Here is a 19,819-nt window from a genome sequence, read left to right as displayed (position 1 = left end):
CCTGCCCAGGGGTGCACAGAACCACCAAAAATTTTTGACGACCGCTGATCTAAAGTGTGTACGGTCGTGTAGTGATCGTGGATGGTTCTGCGGTACACCTCACTTCATGCATCGTTGAAATGATCTTATCTAGTGTACATTACTGGTGGATTATGTTTGTGAATAATAGTTGATCTCGTGTTAGTCGTTCGTTTTTTAATGACAAATATTGCATGTGTGTACTTAGTCTAAGTACAGACGTGCAATAATTGTCACCAGAAAATGAACAATTATTTTGAACAATCGTATAGTGCACTATTCTGTACATGTAAAAAATTCCACCAGATACACACACTAGATACGATCGTTTGAACGATGCAGGAAGTGACGTGTACCACAGAACAATCATCACTGAACAACCGTACACACAATAGATAGCAAACAATCGTCGCCCAATCAGATCCGCCGGGACGGTCGTTTGTTTCCAGCAACGTTCATCAGCATCGTTGGCCCGTTGTGCACTTTTTTGTTAACGATTATCGGTTGATCGGTCCTTATTTGTTTGTTTCCAACAATAATTATTGTGACAGTGAACCTAACCTAAGACACATTACTACTAACGGGATATCGCCTGTCCCTTTCTGCAGTAATGAACGGCCTGATTGTGCAAACATTAATGGCATCTAGTTGCAATCCACAACCAGCAGAAGCTTCACCAGCCTATAAGCCTCCAATTCTAGTGATAGATCATTAGAATTGTGTCAAGAGTCAATGTAGAAATAAGATCAGTCACCCGCTACCTGCCACCTATCAAAGTGTTGTAGCAGAGACAACAGGCTGCTGTAAGTAATCATCATTTAAAAATCATCTTTGTTGTGATATCTGAAGCTATTAGTTGCCTGGTTTCACTGACAGAAACAAACATGCAGCAAGCAAGGTCTAAATAAAGCCAAAATGCTGAGTACCTTAGTCTGGTCTATTGAAGATGTCTCATCATCTAGGCAGCCCATAAATAAAAAGTTAGCAGTGGCAACCTCTGTGTCTCAATAGTTCCTTTATTTCCTTTACAAGCAAGGCATACAAAAAGAAAAGCTGAAGTCTTGCCTGTATTTACTAGTTTTTAGCTGTATTTTGCTCTGGGCTGGGTTTTGATGATATCTCATTGTACTGAATTTCATTCATTGTCATCCGTCCTGGTGAATTCATGAACGACTGTAATGTAAGTGAATGGCGGAGAGCGCAGCAGGGTGCTGCTTTCTCGTTCTCCCCTCTCAATAGAGCAGAACGGCGCTATATGTACAGTCGTTCATGCATCTTTCACTCTTTTGTTGTCCTTTCCAATGATAATAGTCTAACTTGTGTACTTAGCCTCAGTTACCAAAGTTGTTGGTCTGCCGTGTTCAGCAGCAGTAAGATTCTTTTGTTTTGAAATTCAGAAAGGCAGAGAGATAATCTGGAGATGTGATTTGTACCTGTTGGTGGCTCCCTCCTAACAGAAATGCATTGTCCCTGTTATTTCCTGTGGGCTGAAAAGATAGACTAAACAATAGTATATCTCCTTTGTATACTAAAAGTTTAATAAAGCTACCATGTAGTGATGATGAATCGGGGCAGACATGTTTAAAGTACAGCTTGTTTGACAGTCATGGCGCCTCCTGGGATGCGTGACGTGCTTTACGCTCCCATTCATTCTCAATCACCTTGGCTTAATGGAGCGGTGCTGCAACTTTGTTGTCTACCCTTTTATGTAAAGTGAAAATTCTGAGTTTAGGTACGTTTTAAGATACCCTTGCATGGACCAGTCTGGTGTGTGTGTGTGTGTGTATATATATATATATATATATATATATATATATATATATATATATATATATAGATATATATATATTTTAATGGTACTATTGTGTGAATTGAATGTTCACTTTTGTTGTAGATTTACTGGGTCTTGCTTAGTCTAGATAGAAGATATCTTAGAATCCACTGAAGCAGCATGCATGATCTATATGATCTAAAAAAAAAAAAAGTAAATTTGACTTTGGGCTGTGAGAAAATTCTTTAGAAGCATTAAAATTTTGATGCACTGCAAGTTTAGTTATTTGCTAGAGTGTTGGATGAGTTTTTTAAAACTATCTTTCTGGAAAATATTACCCAAGCTATATAGATCCAACCCACTGCTGTTGCATTTGGAATGTGATTTGTGTGAGTCGGCATTGACAATGCTAATGGCCTGGCACCTTGCAGCAATCTTCTCATTTCACTGTGGTGGAAGCATGCAAAACTTACATAAGGGTCATCTCTGTTCGGGTGCAGTGCTGTGTTCTTGTCATTTCACCATAGGAATTCTGCATTAGAGGAACTTCACTGGCAGACTCGCAGGTACTTGTGGAACTTTGCCAGGGGACTTGATGAAAACTAAGTGCAAATACAGTTGTGAATAAGTGCTACAGCATGTATTTTTTTAATCATTAGGCTATAGTTCTTAATAAACACATTGAAGTAGGTTGTATTTATATGCATATTTGACATGATCTCGATTGCAGGTTTTTTTCACAGCAAGGCTCATTGGTGTGAAGTAACCTTCCTTGGAGACAATGGCTTTCAGCTTATTACATTAGATCTATGTTGAGCAGTGCAGCCCAAAACTTACGATGTCAATGGGCCTTCGGTCAGAATTTGAGCCGTTGTCCTGTACGTCTGTAAAATATTGCAGCCACCCCATTTCCATCTATGTTTTTGTCTTAGTTTCTGTGGCCATCAGCAGCATACATTTTTAAAAAATCTTAGAAAGTTTTAATGACAGATAAATGTAAATCTGTACTGAAATTGTGACTGGAAACACCAACCTTGTTCTGATAGGTAGAGTAATGAATACACTTGCCAAGTATAGAGAATGAAGGTTTGATGCTCCTGTAAGCTTTGAGCTATTTGCCAGTGGGTTGTTTTGGTGATTAAAGTAAAATCCCACGACAAGGGGGGGTTCAGCTTCCCAACCACCATACATGAATTAAATGATTAATCAGAGTTTCAAACTTACAAACAAATTAGTTATGTTTAGTTTGGTGCAATTTTATGCCAGTACTAAATAATCTGGCATTTGTTGAGAACAATTTTAATTGGGATTTATGTTTAGTTCATTTGACTTGTGAAAGGACAGATTGTTCTTATTTGTTAGATCAATTGTATTGTGTGGATATGAGCTGGAAATGGCTTTTTTTCATAAATTTCAGGTCATTGTAACTTGAAAAGTGCTTCTTTTATAGTGTAAAAATGTGTTATGTAATAACTATATCTAAATGCACTTAATATGTGCTTGAATAATGCATGGCTGAGAAAAAAACCCCAAGTTTGTGTACTTTCAGACGTGTAACTACTAAAAGTTCCAATTGTCTAATTTGTCCATGCTTTCCACATTGATTCCAGTTCTTCATTTGAGGGAAAAAGGTAGTTTTGAACAACTATCCTGCCAGGAGGAGAGCTAGTTTTGTATTGTTGATAAATATAATCTTTCCTGTTTTTATATATAAAAATATAATAGGGTTCCTAATTTCTTAGCTTTGGGTAGGGTGATGGCTCATACATGTAATCATAAAGTGATAAAGTGTTTATTATTGTTGCTGAAACAAGAGCTGTCTGGGCTCCACCACAGCCTTTTTATGCTGCATTCCAAGTCTGATAAATTACATTTATTTTATATTATGATCAATATGTCATGAGCTTTATAAGTACCCTGTCCCCAGATCATCAAGGCACACCTAAACCCAGACTACTAAAATTTGAATATATTTCTTCTGTAAGTCTTGGGACTTGGCTGCTGTTTTATTCATTGCTGTTTTATCTTTGTTTACTGTCAGTAACACATTCTATTCTAGCTGACAATGTTTTAAAAAATTCAAACCCTCTTGAAGAGTTTACCTTTATTTGGTGGACAAATAGATTTCAGACTGTAATTCTTGACAGCAAAGCGCTGCTGTGATGGTGGAGTCCCCTTTATTTTCATGCACACGGTGGTCTTCCTTGGCTAACAATGTTACTAGGGGTAGTAAAATAAATTAGGATGTTTGATATCCATTAGCCTCTTGCTGATCTCCTAAGTAGGCAATTCTGCTGCTGTTACAGACATCTTCCAAAAGCTAAACTCAGATCTTTGATTATTATAAATGCTAAACTATTAGCACCCCATAATTCTCCCGGTACAACTGCACTTGTGGTGGTCAGAAGAAAGAATGCTTCTTACATTGCTGGCCAGTGTGAGGAGAGTCTTACTCTTTCTGCCGCCGGTAAGATCAGTGGTCACAGGAAAACTGATCCGAGAGACACACGGAAGCCCTAACAACCCCCAGAGAAACCCTGGTTTACAATAACCCATATGCATTTATTTTAGTTCAACTGTTTGCCTGGTTTTGGCTTTAGGACCTATATACACCTATTCATTTTTCACTCATGCATAAAAAGTAAAAACACATAGGAATGAATTGGAAAGATTTTACTGCTTATGGGGGAAAACAAGAAAAAATATTAATTTTGGTAGTATTGCGCAGTTTTTTCTGAGGTTTTAGTATTAAAGCAGCCCTGATGCTAGTTTGTTCATTTCAACAGCAATCTTCCCACATGTATATGTTTAACATATTTTATGCATGCTGTGTACCTGTAAAGGTTCTTGTGTAGACAATCCAAAGCCCTATGACTGCTGCCATCTTCAGCCCCAAGTGACATCCTTTTAGAACGTCTCTCTGCATCTCCCTAAACTACATGAATGGCCATAAAAGTAGCAGAGGTTCTTGGCCAGCAGTGAGTGTTATTTGTCTGTGAAAAGGTGAGGGTAATGAAACGTGAGGAGGAAGGGGCTCCTGCTAAATAAGTAACATTTTCTTACCAGTTTAAAAGAACTGTTAAAATGAAATAAAAAATGGCAATGGAAAACTTCCAGTGGGATCAAGCGATCCTGCGTGGCTCCCGGTGGCTGGAACTTTGCCAGCTACTGGATTCCTAAATAAACTGCAGATGTGACAGTGGCTGGCAGTGGACCACTCACTGCCCCCTTCAATCTCTATGGGGCTGCCAGACGTAGAGGCTACATATTACATCTCCCCGAGGCAGCGGTTTGCCCGCACAGGAAGCGATAGCTGCAGTGCAACTTCACTGCCAGTCTGAACATAGCCTAAGTATTGCATAATGTCTGTTTTAGGAACACAGTGTTAAGTGCTTGTGAACAAATAAGAAAAACGTGACCGAACAAGAATATATTAAACATTTCTTGTATTGCTGGTGTTAGTGTATTAAGACTGTATGTGTTAAATTGAGAGTAGGAAATAATAATAATGGTCTACACATATATTAAGGTAATGGGCAAATATCAGTTTGCACTCAGTAATTAGGTCCCATCGCTCATTAACCCCCCCTAGCTGTAATCCCGAGTGTCACACTTGTGGTAGCTTTAAACTAAGAAAAAAACACCTTGTTCCGTCGGTGTCCCCCGTGGGGGTGGCAGCCCCTGTATTATGACCAAACTCTTTAGTAACCACCCAAAAACGCCCAGCTGGTGCGCCCAGCTAAAAGAGCCTGGGGAGAACCCTGATTATATATATATATATATATATATATATATATATATGCTACTGTACAGTTACATGACATGTTTAAATATTTTAAATTTTTTTTTTACAGATTTTTGTGTTTTTTCTATTTAAAGTTTATTATTACTTTTTTAAAATATTGGTGAGGTATGCCTAAGAATTCTAGCCTATAATGTAGAATAAATTTCCATGCAAAAAAAAATGTAACCCTTTTTGAATGGAAATTTGCACAGAATTAGAATGCTAGGGGGTGTTAAAGATCTCAACAGTCATGCTAAGCATAACTAAAGGTATTTGCTACACACCTTGTACATTGGACATTTCGTAACAAAGAAAATTTAAACTGCCCTTCCTTGGCTGATGATTGCCTAGGTGTGTCACATACAAAAGAATCGCTGTAGAATTTGATTTGGGCTTTTTGGTATGAACCGATTCTTTGTTTTGTTAATGTAAGAGTAACATGTGCCTTGATTGTAGTTTGGTTACCTTTGGTTTTTGGATTTTTAAATAGGTACAATTTATTTAAAGCAGAGTATATGTGAGTTTTAACTTTTTTCTTTCCCTTTTTTTTTCTCTTTTTTTTTTTCTTTTCTATTTGCAAAGGCTGCAGAATATGTTCCAGAAAAGGTTAAGAAGGCAGAGAAGAAATTGGAAGATAACCCATATGACCTCGACGCTTGGAGCATTCTCATTCGAGAGGCACAGGTTTAGTGACATAGGATTACATTATGTTCTCTCTCAGTCCCAGTAATCACATAACATTTCACATGGTCTGTATACATTTGTAATTCTGTACGTGCTGTTTATTCAAATTCTAGAATCAGCCTATAGACAAAGCCCGGAAGACATATGAGCGCTTAGTGGCCCAGTTCCCAAGTTCTGGCAGATTCTGGAAACTTTACATTGAAGCAGAGGTTAATATTTATTTATTTTTTCTTATATGTGGGATTGCAAGCAATACACTACACTGCACATATGGTATTAGGAGGGGACAACACAAGTAGCACTAATTAAGTTTAATGATTTTTTTATGTGTACGTTGGGTTTAAAGTTTTAGCTGCTTACTTTGCTAAAATGTTACCACACTGATGATTGTTGCGTAGTGATACTGCAACAACATTAAAACATTTTAATTGTATGGAGTGCTTTAGACTTTTATTTATTTGTCGTGTCAATTTATTGCCTCCTGTGTCATTTTATTATTAGATTTAATCAATTTCCACCTAATACTATTGAAAAATATTTTGAATGGTAACCTGTAAACATAGTTTTGTTTTTGTAATAAAATTATTTGTAATATTTTTATGTGGGTTGTTTGAAATACCATGTATTTCTTTTAAAACATTATTAGTTTGATGTGTGCATGGGAAATAACCAACATTTCTTCCTGCAGCTTTTATTCCAGCATAACTGCTCTACAATTACAAAAATTCAATTCAGAAGGTTTGTGGTGCCAAAACACATAAAGGTTGCAGAGCCAAAAGAAAACTTTTTGCACAGTTTAAACCAAAAGAAACTTTGCTCACTTAATTTTATGAAAGATGTCATCAAACACTAGGGCCGATTTCAGACCCGTGGTTGTGAAACACAATTGGGGCATCGGTGGCAAGTGGTATTATTACCTTTCCAGAAAGTATGCCAGTTGCAGCATCTACTCCCTTATTTATTGCTTAGGAAGGACTTCCTATATCAGAATAGGTAGGAGGGGAAGGCAGCCTGTGCTTCAATTCTGGTCTGACAGTACAGATATGTAGAGATAAAATTTGCTGCCTCTGTGTATTGTAATAGAACACTGAATCAATTGTCACAGCACGCTTTATGCCTGCATTTGAGAAACTTGTGTAATTTGTACACTTATCTATGTAGTGTTTTACATGTTTGAAAGGAGGTCTAAAAGTGTGTTGTGGAAATTTGCTCTACATTTAGTACATTTTTATTGCTCCAATTTTCATTAATCAGCTCCTTTGTCTTTGAGAACTGAATGTGAAAATGTTACTTATCTGTGGTACAAGCATGCATTTTTATACATTCACAGATGTGAGTATGTAGAATGCCTAAAAGTAGTCATACACAGAGGTACATGATTGTTTTTGAGCCATAAGATCTACAAGAGTCTATAAACCCTCAAACATGGACTCGCACATGCCTGAGATTGTCAGGTAATCAAGTATTGTGGGGCCCTTTTTTGCAGTCTTATCTCTTACTATCCTTTATATATTTTGGGGTTTTACACAGTATGCCCAGCTTTTGCAGGCAAAAGGAATCAGATGACTTTTGAATGTGTTTGTTTGATCTGAATGTTGGGGGAGGTCTAATGAATGTCATACACAATGTGTGTGCATTGAATTGACTATGCTTGAATGGTATATCACTTTGAGTGTTTTTTTTTTTGTTTTTTTTTTGTATGTAAGTGGAAAAGCAACAATCCACACCGAGAAACTCATCTGGCTGGACGGTGTTGCAGATAATGGGGGGATTTAGTTGAGCAAAGGATATACACTCTAAATTTGTTCCCAATCTGATGCACATATGCTCTCTGCATCTCCCTTTTCTCCCATCTGTTCACTGAATATGTGTGTTTGAGAGCTGGTTGATTAACGTGCTGTAAAAAGTTCCAGCATGGTCATGCCTGGATCATCAATTGTTCTTGTATGAGTTCTTAATATGTTTTAAAAGTGCTATGCGTGAATGACAGTTGTTCGATGTCAAACATATAGGCATGAACATTTTGTATTTTCACACCTGTATACAAATAGAGCTGAGAGATTGTAAAGTTCATTTTACGTTATCATATTCTTTTGCTTGGACAAACTGTTAAAATGCAGCTGGTCAGCTATGTTTAGCAGCCTCCAAGATCTTGCTGGTACAGCCTAATTCAGACAAGGTTGGTACATCCTGATGATGACTAAGCTTGTCTGGCTCTTCCTGCAAATTCTTGGCTAGTGAGATAGCCCATTAAGTTAATGAGGTTAGTAGCATTAGCTGGACAAAGTATAAGCAGTTTCCCAACACTAGCCAGATATATTAGTTTTGCAGGACCTGAGGTTTGCTTTGTAACTGCATAATCTCAGTCTTCTAGGTATGCTTTTATACCTGGAGCAACTTTATTAATGATCTCTATAAGGACTACTATTAGTAACGATAGCACTTGGCTTTTGTAAGCATTTAGCAACTTTTTAATGTATGTCTTTGATACTTTGTAGCCTTGTTTTAAACTAACTGTTAATAACAGCTCTTAACCATTTTGTTTATCCTTAATTACACACACACACACACAATATCATACATGCTAAAGTTTTAATTATATTGTGTCACTGCTGGGAAATGTCGCCAAGGACAACCCAGACAGAGTACAATTTTAGTAGGGAGGGGTGGTTTAAATGGTTTTTATTGAAGCCTGCCATCCTTTTCCAAATTTTTCTTGTACCACCACAACCATTCCACCTCAAACGACTCATAGGTTGAGTGTTTTTCTATATCATTCAGCAAAAAAAAAAAAAAAGCACATATTAGGCTGGTGTGATTATGGCAAATGTACTTCCTTCCTCATAGCGCTCCTTTTTAAACAATTTGCTATGTGTACCCTTTAATATACATTGAAAGTGTCTAACAGTTAAAATATTGTATTAATAAGTTCTTTGGTAGACCCACTGCTTTTTCCTATGCTTAATGACCAAATTTCCAAATAAATACATGTGACCTGTTTTCTTGTTAAAGGTTTTGTAATTCTGTTTATCAGTTTTAAAAATACAGGATGCCCCAAAAGAAAACGGCACAGTTCAGTTTGAGTGACTACACTACAGTTAAGGCCCACAGCCTGGTCTAGGACCTTACACAGCCTGTGACTGGACAATGAAGGAACAGTAGCACTCATGTCGTCTTCTCACTCATAAAAGCATGTTTGTAGTAGCTGCCTAAGCTACTTAGTCCAAAACAATAAAGCCTTTATGGGCTTGTACTTTCATTTTGTAAAGATTTGTGGTAAATATGCTACTGAAAAATTTTCAATATATGAATTTCTGAAATGTGTCTTGAGTTTACCTTTAAATCTCATATGTAAAGTAACAGGGTTAGTAGGCAACCAAAGTTCAACCCTCGCCTGTATTCTGTTGTATTAGTTTAGAACGATTTTTTTCCATTAGGAACACAGCAGCAAAAGATATTGGTCACCCCCATGTTACTGTACAAGGTTAAATAGGAACCTCTCTGTAACAATAATGGCATTTCAATTTTTCATTCACTTATGTATCATTGAAGTACTTTCCTTACATAGGTTATTTGTTATTTACAATAAAATCGTTCTTACAATGTGCATCATATACTTGATTTCCCCCCCCATTTTCAATAAAGCAGGACTAAAACAATACAAAAAAATTGCCAAATCAGACAGATGCTTTATTTCAGATTGGGCAAGTTATAGCCTTTTGGTAATAAAATAAACTTCCCTGCCTTATCACAATATTTTTGGGGGTATACACTTGCCTATCCTCACTCTACTCATTCAACTCGGGCATCTTACACGGAGCTGGTGCAGCTCAGTGTACTTTTAAAAATTTTCATACACACAGGTAAAGTATGCTTTATTGAAGAATGAACATGCCTGTTCCTTCTGCAATAAAAATCCTGTTTTTCATTGTGTCACTGTAGTTTCATTTTAAACAAGTGACAAGTTGTAATTGTAAACAAACAAAATAAACTCAGTCTTTATAGTAAACATGCTGGTATTATCTGTGAAAGTGGTTCTTCAGTTACTACCCACTATCTGTGATTTTCCTAGATTTTGTGACTACTTCCATCTTTACTTGTCTCATCTAATATTACTTGAGGGCACTATTTACAGTTTGTCTAAAGTCAGTCCCTAAATGAACAGCAACTTTCAGCTACTTCCAAGATGTTGCCTATGTTGCCTGGTAAAATTTCTCAGAACCCCTCAACTCTGGGTCCACTCCAGGAGAAGGCTTATTAACCAATAGTGAGTGGCAAGGCATTGGTAAATAAAATTATTTCTATTACCATAACTCAAATCATCACCTTTTTAAATTTGAGTTCTGGTCATCTTACTAGACAGTAAAGATGTATAGAAGTATTTGAATGTCTTTGTTGCCTACAGGTTTATATTAATACCGATACATTTTTTGTAGTGCTTTTGGAATCTCTAAAGTAAATAGTCCAGTATCATTTTTTTTACATACCATACATTTGTTATTTTAATTTTTAGTTAGTCTTTTACCAGCATTTGCTTTGCAATAACATCACGTACAATCAAGGTATTCATGCTGCCCACTTTACCTGTTTACAAGATGGTTTAGTTGTCATGCCTACTTTTAACCTGGGACAGATGCTGATATAAGCACAACATAAAGCATTATTTTGACCCCTTTTGTTTAAAACACAACTGAAGCCAAAATTGCACAAGGCAAATTCTCAAAGCCGCTATTTTTTAAAAAAAAAAAAAAAAAAAAAAAAAAACTGTTCTAACAGTAATGCTTATAATTTACACTTAAAACAACTATTGTGTACAGCTACGTGACCCTTCATATGCCTTTTAGTTCCGTGTTAAAGTTGCACAACACCTACTTCTGTGACAAGTCCTGCCTCCAAATAAAAATACATGTTTCGTACTTTAAAGCAGGCATCTGAAGCTTGATATCTGTTCTTTCTGCCTTGGATGACTCCTATGACCCTACCACTGGTTGAATGCAGAGATCAGAGGAAATAAGATGTAGATGTATGTGCAAGCACATTTAACCTACAAAACATGTGTTCTCACGATCAATTTGCTTTTATATGCTGTTTGTATTCACTTAATAACTTTGCTGCTAATCGAACGTGCCTTTTACAATTTTGGGTTCAGCTTTAAATCAGTATGCTTCTTATAGTGTTGGTCTTTGTGTGCCAATACTAGACTGAGCATACAGTGTAGTGTTCAATCCAGAATTTTTTAGTCAGGTGGGAAGAAAATCGTAGGTGGGTGGCAGCCCCTGTATTTTTACCTTCAGTAACCCCCTAAAAACAGCTGGGCAGTTACTGAAAAGCGCTGGGTGGTTCGCCCAGCTAAAAGGGACAGGGGAGAACCATGTACTGAGCTTTGTAATTAGATACCAACTGCAAGGAAGTCTACCACTATAGGTAACTGTTGACTTAGCTGAACAGTTAACATACTTAAATAGTTCACCTTCAACAATACTTGTAATACTGTTGCATCATCTCATACTGTACTTTCAGTGGTCAGAAAAATAGTAAACACCGTGCAGTTTTGTTATGGAAATCTTTTGCCTCTGACTATGGCTGACAGGATAAATGAAGCACCACTTGGATAACAGTGTTCATTTGTTTAATTTACAGACATCACCACAAAAGTTAGTCACACTAGATTGCCAATTAGGGTTATATGTGAGCTTTAAAAGGGGTATAGTTTTCTTTTTTTATCTGTGAGCTTTCCAAGGAATTTGAGTCAACTGACCAAGGTTAAAGGTGAAATACTTCTAGAACATTAGGTGTATCGGTTAAATACAGAATGATTGAGTTTTACAAGAACAATTTACAGAAATAGCTGTAACCTATGCCAGAAATAGGTAGAGTGGAGTGGTGCCAACATATGCCAGACGTGTGCAACCTGTATTGGCTCCCAAGTTTACACTCAAGAACAGCAGATAATTGGCACTTAAACGAGTTGTCACTAAAATTTACAAACTGGGCCTACATAAACTTCACATCATAAGACCTCCCCAACAACACTCTGAGCTCTGGGAAACAAAATTAGCTTGCTGAATCATTCTTCATTTTTCTGGAAAGTTTAAGTTGATGGAGAAAGGTGCCGGCAAAGGCACAATGAAGAAGTAGAACTAGAGACGATAGAAGTAGAAACGGTACAGTTAAAAAGTACACCTTTTTAGCACTGGGTTAGACTTTTGCCTTCAGAACTGCCATAATTCTTTGTGGCATAGATTCAAAGAGATGCTGAAAACATTTATCAGAGATTGTGGTCTTTGACAAATTTCCCATTCCACAACACCTCAAAAGTGCTTTATTGGATTGTGCTCTGGTGACTGGAGGACATTTATCGTTCAGAAAACCAGCTGGAGATTATCAGACATGGCATGTTTTCTTGCTGGAAGTAGCAATCAGAAAATGTGTACACTACAGCCATAAGTGGATGGACATGGTCTGCAACAAAGGTAACCTGTGGCATTTCAACGACCCTCAGTTGTGCTAAAGGGCCCAAAGTGTGCCAAGAAAATATCCCTCACACCGCCAGCCTGAACCATTCATCCGAGGCATGATGGATACATGCTTTATGTTCTAGATGCCAAATTCTGACCCTACTATCAAAATTGGCATTTTGTGTATTCAGGGATGCTTTTCTTCTTAGTTTATTTGAGTTACGGTTCTTCTGTCAGCTTAAATTGTTGTAGCCATTCTGCCATTCTGCTCTGCCCCCTTGCTACGATGCATTTTTTTGGCTCACTTGATATTTTTCACATACAATTGCACAGTGGTTTAGGTTGTCAGTTTGTGCTTCTTTTGATTGCATTTTAAAGAATGAGAGCTTGCAGTCAAAATGGTGAACATGTTATCCGGTTGTCCCTTCTCACCCCTAATGAAATGCTATGGAATATCTTGCTTTTGTGCTCCAGACGACAGGGTGTGCAAATTCGAATCCAACCTATAAGGAGGCTCTTTTTGCTGTTCTACTCATTACCATTTATATAATAATTTCCTCCATCCTTGAAGCGTTTAAGACCTTTTGGGCAATTCAACAATTTCAAATTCAGCATAAATAAATCTGAACTTCTGAATGTCTCTCTTCCCTCGCACCCTTTTGCTCAGCTTGGTGTTAATTCCATTAGGGCTACACAGGGAGTCAATGAAATATTTGGTCATTCATATTCACTCCGAAAGCCCTTGTGCTTAATTCCCCCCCCCCACACTTCAGCAAAATGTTCAAAGTGATCTACTTTTCTTCTCTAAATTATCCCTCCAGTTGGTATGCATACTATTACCCTTTATTTATCAGGCCTTCAGACTTATTGATTGTACAGTAGGAATCGCGAGAGTTTGGTGGAATCGGAGCATTTGGCAGTAGTTGGTACCTAGATCTCTTCCCTCTGACCTAATCTTAAAGTTGTGAAGCCTTCTCTTGCATGTTACCTTCTTGTCTATAATGTAGGTCCCACTCACCCCACTGTTCGACAATCCTATCATCCCTCATGTTCTGGGCACTTCCATTTTTTTTTTGTTTAGCTTGGACTAACTGGACAGTGTCAGTGCCCCAAGTATGTTACTTTATATTTGTATTGGCCTTTGGAGGCTAATCATTTTACACCTCCTCTTTTCTTCTGCAATGGGTACAAGAGTTGGACCACTCTTTTACTCCAGAGAATTAGGAGTACTTGCTTCAGTTGGCTCATTCAATATCACTTACTTGCAGAGCTCAGAAATATAAGATCCTGTCCCGTTGGTAATGCTGCCCTGTTGACCTGCATAGAATCTGACTGTCTTTCTGAGTTATGGTGTTGCTCAGCCCATAGGGTCATTTGGTGGGAATGCCCAACGATTCGTGCGTTTTTGGACAAACTACTTTATTGCCCATGCTAGTGAGTCCGTTCCTTATATGCTGGCCTTACCCTGTTATCCCATGTCAGCTGTAACTTTTCCAAGAAGGGTGTCCTCTGTCACTTCTTGGCAGCAACCAGAACAGTCATACTGAGACACTGGCGCCCCCCCTTATGTGAACAACTTCAGATGCTTGTATATATCCAATATATGCAGCAGTTGGTTGTGGATTTAGACAATAGTGCTACATGTACCTGAGCTGCTTGGATTATGTTTAAACTTCCTGCTTTTGTGGACTTCTTTGCTAAACAGGTGGCCACATCTCATAGCTTGAGACAGGTATGGTGGGCTTCTTTCCTTTCCCTCTTTACCCTTTCCTTCAATGATTTCCCTTTCTCCTTCCATTTTCCTGTTTTTGTATTTTATCCCCAGCTGGTTTTATATGAATGTGTCATTTGGTCATTATTTTGCTGTCAGGAGTTTGACTTGATCCATGGTGGTTTGAAGGAGTTTTCTTGTGTGGGTATTTCGCTACTAGTTTCTAGGTATCCCCTAGATCACCATGTGCCACCAGTTTTATTAAGCCTATTTGTAGGCTAGTCTCCTGGAGAGTTACCTTGGGATTTACCTTTATAGACTCATTGCTCCTAAAGCTGAATAAAGCTGCTTACACACTTCCGATAAATGTCGTTGAAAACGAACGACTAACGACCGATCTTCCGAGATCAGACAAAAAAGATCCACAACGACTGACCGACGAACGAGGAATGTCGCTGGAAATGAACGACCGTCCTGTGGGATCGAATTGACTGACGGTCGTTCTCTATCGTGTGTATGGTCGTTCAGTGATCGTGGATGTTTCTGCAATACACTTTCTCCTTTCCATGTCACTTTCTGCATTGTTCAAACGATCGTATCTAGCATGTGTACATTATTGGTGGATTGTATTTGATCAGTCGTATCGTTACAATTCTGTACATAACTGTATCGTTACAGTTATGTACAGAATTGTGCACAATACGATTGTTCAAAAATAATCGTACATATTTGTTGATCAGTCGTAATTGGTTGTTTTCTAACGATAATTATTGGAAGTGTGTACCTAGCTCAAAACCCACACTACTCATATGTTCCCGTTCTCTCACTGAGCTCCGCCATCTTTTCTTCCTGTACATGATCTTGGCCATCTTGATTGACCAGGACCGTAAAACCGATCAATGCGCAGCTCAGCGTTTTTGCCAGATATCTAGAACAATCAGGCAGGTAAGAGAGGTTATTGCGGAGGGGACATTGTCTGTCCCATCAATAATGACCTGCCTGATTATCCATTCTTAAATGTGGAACTTTAGTTTGGCTTTAATGTACCTTTCTTAGTATTCTTTGTTTTATATTGCTTTGTTTTTATTCTTTTGCTTACTTCTTTCTAACCTCATTTTGTTGCATTGGTATTGTGTATTTATATGTCTTGAAAATTTCCTAATAAACAGGTTGTACAAAATAGTAAACATATCAGTGGTCCATTTGTATATGGTAAAAGCCATTGGTAGACTCTTCATAATTTATTTAACAGGTATGATAGGCCTTTTAAAATTTCAATGGATATATGCAAAATTGAATTTCCCAATTTCGCTTGTAGTTTAAAAAAAATGTAAAGCTGAAGTTTATTTTATTTTTTCTAATACGTAACCCAACTACTAATATAATAACCCACTCCACATCTCAGAAGTTAGCCACCAGTTTTTTCAGGTTGGATGGTGAGCTAGATGAGTTGGATGGTCTCATATTGCATCTTAGCCCTGCTCTCCTGGGGCTCTGCCCGGTTTTATTCATTTTTTGTCCAGGCTCAAGGACAGCCTACATTTGAGGCGAAGGACCTGAGATGCAATCAGATCAGCCAGAAGTCTGCAGGATTAAAGGTATGTATGAAGGAATATAACAAATTACAAAGATTGCTTGTAATTAGTCATATTCAGCTGGACAAGTCTAGTGTAATGTGACTATTACTAATTTATAAGCAGGGCTGAAAACTTACCACTATCCCCGGACAACTTGTCCTGGCCACCCTGGGTTCCCAGTTTAATGTCCGTAGAAAATAATGGTAATTAGATGGCAGATTATGGTAATTGTAGTGAACACGCTGGGAAGATAGACTAGACTGTCTTGGGAGAACCTGGGTGATCCAGCAAACGTGGAATGTATCTGGTCCAGAATTGAATATGTTTGCTAAATATTAGCAATTGATTTTTAGGAAAACCTTTCCAGATTGGCTGGATCACCCAGTTTTCCCACAATTTCCCCACACATTCTATCCTTTTCTCCTGTCTTGGAGAGCTTTAATAAATCGGACCCACTGCTAGGACAATAGAGGACCTTATGTGATAACAATGGAAGGCTTGATTGTAGTGTGGAATCAATTGTTAAATATGACAATGTGTCATCCTAGCCTAGGCAGAAATCTTACCTTGGGTATACCATCACCTGATTAAATGAGAACCTTCATTGAGGATCACAAACATACATACCTTTTTATTATCAATGTTACTACGTCGCATAGCTCATTTTTATTTCCCATTCCATTAAAATGAGTTGAGAAACATTCATAAATAGATGTTTATAGTAATTTTTCAACTTCTTCAAAAGTTTACTTTGGGGTGGGAAACACATTTCCCTTTTACAAAGTCGAGTTTTGCTCTTTCCCAACTTCATACTAATGTTGTTGTGAATATACTATGTTAGCATTGCTCACCAACATGCAGGATGTGTTTACAGGGTATGAAACGTTCCTGCCATATTTGCCATTTTACCATATAGTGATGTTTCCTGTTAGTATATTGTAATACACAGCATGATGATGTAGGTAGTTTTTTCCATAGCAATGAAGGTTAAACAAGCACTGGACTTCTATAAACAAAAATTTTATAAACCATCAATGTATGGTTGTTACAAAAAATGTATTGCAGTTCAAACACAATACCAGCAAACTAGCCATAAGACCATTGCCACCATTGTGTCACCATGAAAAAAAGACCATGAAAATGTAACTAAAATGTCTATATAAATGGAAAAGAAATGCATTTTATTTTTAAATATATACTATCAGTTTACCAGTCCCTTGCTGTGGTGCTTTTTTTTTTTTTTTTTCATTTTCCCAGATTGAACATTTTCAGCAAATGAATACATGTGCAATCTATACATAGCAATTTCTGTAGAGACTGCAAAGACTGCAAAAACAATTTGGCTTGCATTTATATACTATGAATTCCATATTCCACAGTGTAATAGAGATGAACAAAGGCAGAGATATTAGGTTAGATTTCAGTGTGACGACCATGGCTCCCTCCATAAGTAACACTGAAGAAATAGACATAGCCATTAGGAGACAGTGTAATGTGCAGGATTCTTAGGTAATAATACAAACTAAATAAGCCTGAAAAAAAACTAACGCAGACACTACATCTAAGAACTAGCAAGATGCAATATAGTAAACGGCACATAAAAAATATGCCTTGTTTGTTGCATTTAAAACATTCACAATGAGTGCAAATATATAAAGCTACTCTAGATACAGTTAGATTTTTGTGTAGATATTACAGATAAAATGTGTATATGTGTAAATATATATAATATATATATTTATATTGCAGTGTTAAAACCAGAAATTTATTTAGGCTGGGTGGGAAAAACTGTAGGCCGGTGGTCCCTGTATTGTGATGCAACTCTAGTAACCACCCAAAAACAGCCAGGTGATTACTGAAAAATGCCAGGTGGTGTGCCCAGCTAAAAGGGGCTGGGGAGAACATTGTGTTGGTTGAATATTTTGCTAATAAAGCTAGCAGCATAGTCAGAATCATATTGAAATAAATCTTATATCCTGTACTAATTGTGTATTATGGGATATGTGGGATAATTAAATAGGAAATAATAATTCAAAAGAAAAAAAGAGTGTAATTTCACCTTATAAAGCTTATGATAATACCACTTGCTTCAGGAGTTAAAAAGCTTAGGCTTTAAAGTACACCTCTCCCCAGACTATGGACATTAAGTGCATACAAACACGATTTAAATTCCTTTTTAGAAGTTAACTGTAAATATTCCAATTTTTTTTTTGTATGCTTAGCGATCGCAATATAGGTTGTTTGCATAATTCTATTCACATGTTTATGCTTACAGTGCAAGCTCTGGGCAAAGGGTATGCTTTTTATTTTTTTTTTATTACATTTATTTCTTTAACTAGAACTTATTTTTTTACAAAATGTATTGCTATGAGTAGTGGGCTGACAATTTCTCAATGTAATAAAACATTTTAAAGAAATGATGAGTACGTTTGAGGGTCTTACCTGACCCTAACTCTGAGGGTTGTCCATGTAAGCAGGAAAAGTATTTACACATTATTAGAGCACAACTAAACCCTGGCAACACTCGCCTGTCCCCATTCCATTGTGGGCACCACTATAGGCCAAATCTCAGCCAATATTGATTGGCCAGGATGACATAACTCCTGTGCAGGCACCCATAGGAAAATCTGGAATTGCTGGTTATCCCTGGCAAGAAACAAATTTTGACTGAAGGATTATGATTAGGCAGGTGAGCATACTTATTGCAGAAGGAACATTGATGTCCCTTTTTCCATTAATGGCCTGCCTGATCCCAAATTTTAAAGTGGAACTTAAGCTCTACTTTAGCAAGCATAAAGTATACTTAAAGCTAAACCTCAAGTGCAGTGTTTCCTAATTAGAGTTCCTCCAGAGCTTGCTAGTGGTTCCTTGAGCAGTTAGTAATTTGTGCCTCTCAGTTTAACTGATGAAAAAAAATATTTCTTTTTGGCTGTTCTTCCCAATAGCTAGTAGTGTAAGAGGCATGCTTTCACCTGGCCACCGTGCTAATTTACTGCGAGCTGTGGCTATAGTAATTATTACAATATTGCTAGTATTTATCATATCAAACAGTTCCCTTATGCTAAAAAGGTTAAGAATTATTTCAAGGTGAATATTGCTACAATGGCTAGTCTACAGTTTAGACTAGCCTGCTCCCAACACCCCCCTTCCTGACACTGAATATATTACCAGTTAATTTCCTAAACTGAGGCCTCAACAACCTAATCAAGTTCATACCCCAAAAATGTAAACCCTAAAGTTACTCTTAAGCCCACCTCCACTACAAAAGGTAACTTAAACTTTGCTTTTCTTTAACCTTAACCCCTAATTTAAGCCTTGCACTACCATAAGCACTAACCCATATTCTGCTGCCTCCTTTCCTTCCTTTGTGTCAGGAGTCCCTGCCTTTAATGCCCCCCAGTCTGGCATACCAAGCTTTCAAGATGAAAAGTGAATTTTGCATACAAATTTTGTGTTTAATTAGCCAGACTAAATACCTACATGTTGTATATTTATACACACTACATCATCTATTTTGCAGTTATTTTAAATTGGCTGTGTTAGTATGGTTTACATTACAGGTTCATCTTTAAAATGTTCTGATTTTAATTACATAACATTTTAAAACAAAAATTGTGTATTTCTGAAATAAATATCTTCTATAAACTCTATATCATAACGGAATTCTTTGATATTTTATGGACAGATTTTCTGGTACCCAGAGCATTATATTAGATGTTAAACAATCTGTACAGTTTTCATGATATAGATCATGCTTGTGTATTTAACTAGCTTATGTCTTTGCTTTATTAAACTAATTTAAAAACATTTTTCTGT

The 19,819-nt window shown here is 37.2% G+C and overlaps 1 protein-coding gene across 1 annotated transcript in view; it reads left to right on the top strand.

Annotated features, from left to right (window-relative positions):
* The window catches only part of CSTF3 (cleavage stimulation factor subunit 3), a 41,661-nt gene that overhangs the window by 1,926 nt on the left and 19,916 nt on the right, over positions 1 to 19,819 (top strand). The window contains exons 2-3 of the mRNA XM_072421885.1: positions 6,156 to 6,257; positions 6,371 to 6,466. Of these exons, the coding sequence (XP_072277986.1) occupies positions 6,156 to 6,257; positions 6,371 to 6,466 (198 nt within the window). The remainder of the gene's footprint in view (positions 1 to 6,155; positions 6,258 to 6,370; positions 6,467 to 19,819) is intronic.

Source organism: Pyxicephalus adspersus, chromosome 9 (genome assembly GCF_032062135.1).
Source record: "Pyxicephalus adspersus chromosome 9, UCB_Pads_2.0, whole genome shotgun sequence".
Taxonomy (NCBI): domain Eukaryota; kingdom Metazoa; phylum Chordata; class Amphibia; order Anura; family Pyxicephalidae; genus Pyxicephalus; species Pyxicephalus adspersus.
The sequence above is the reverse complement of the archived record's forward strand: the minus strand, read 5'-3'. Positions and strand labels throughout refer to the sequence as shown.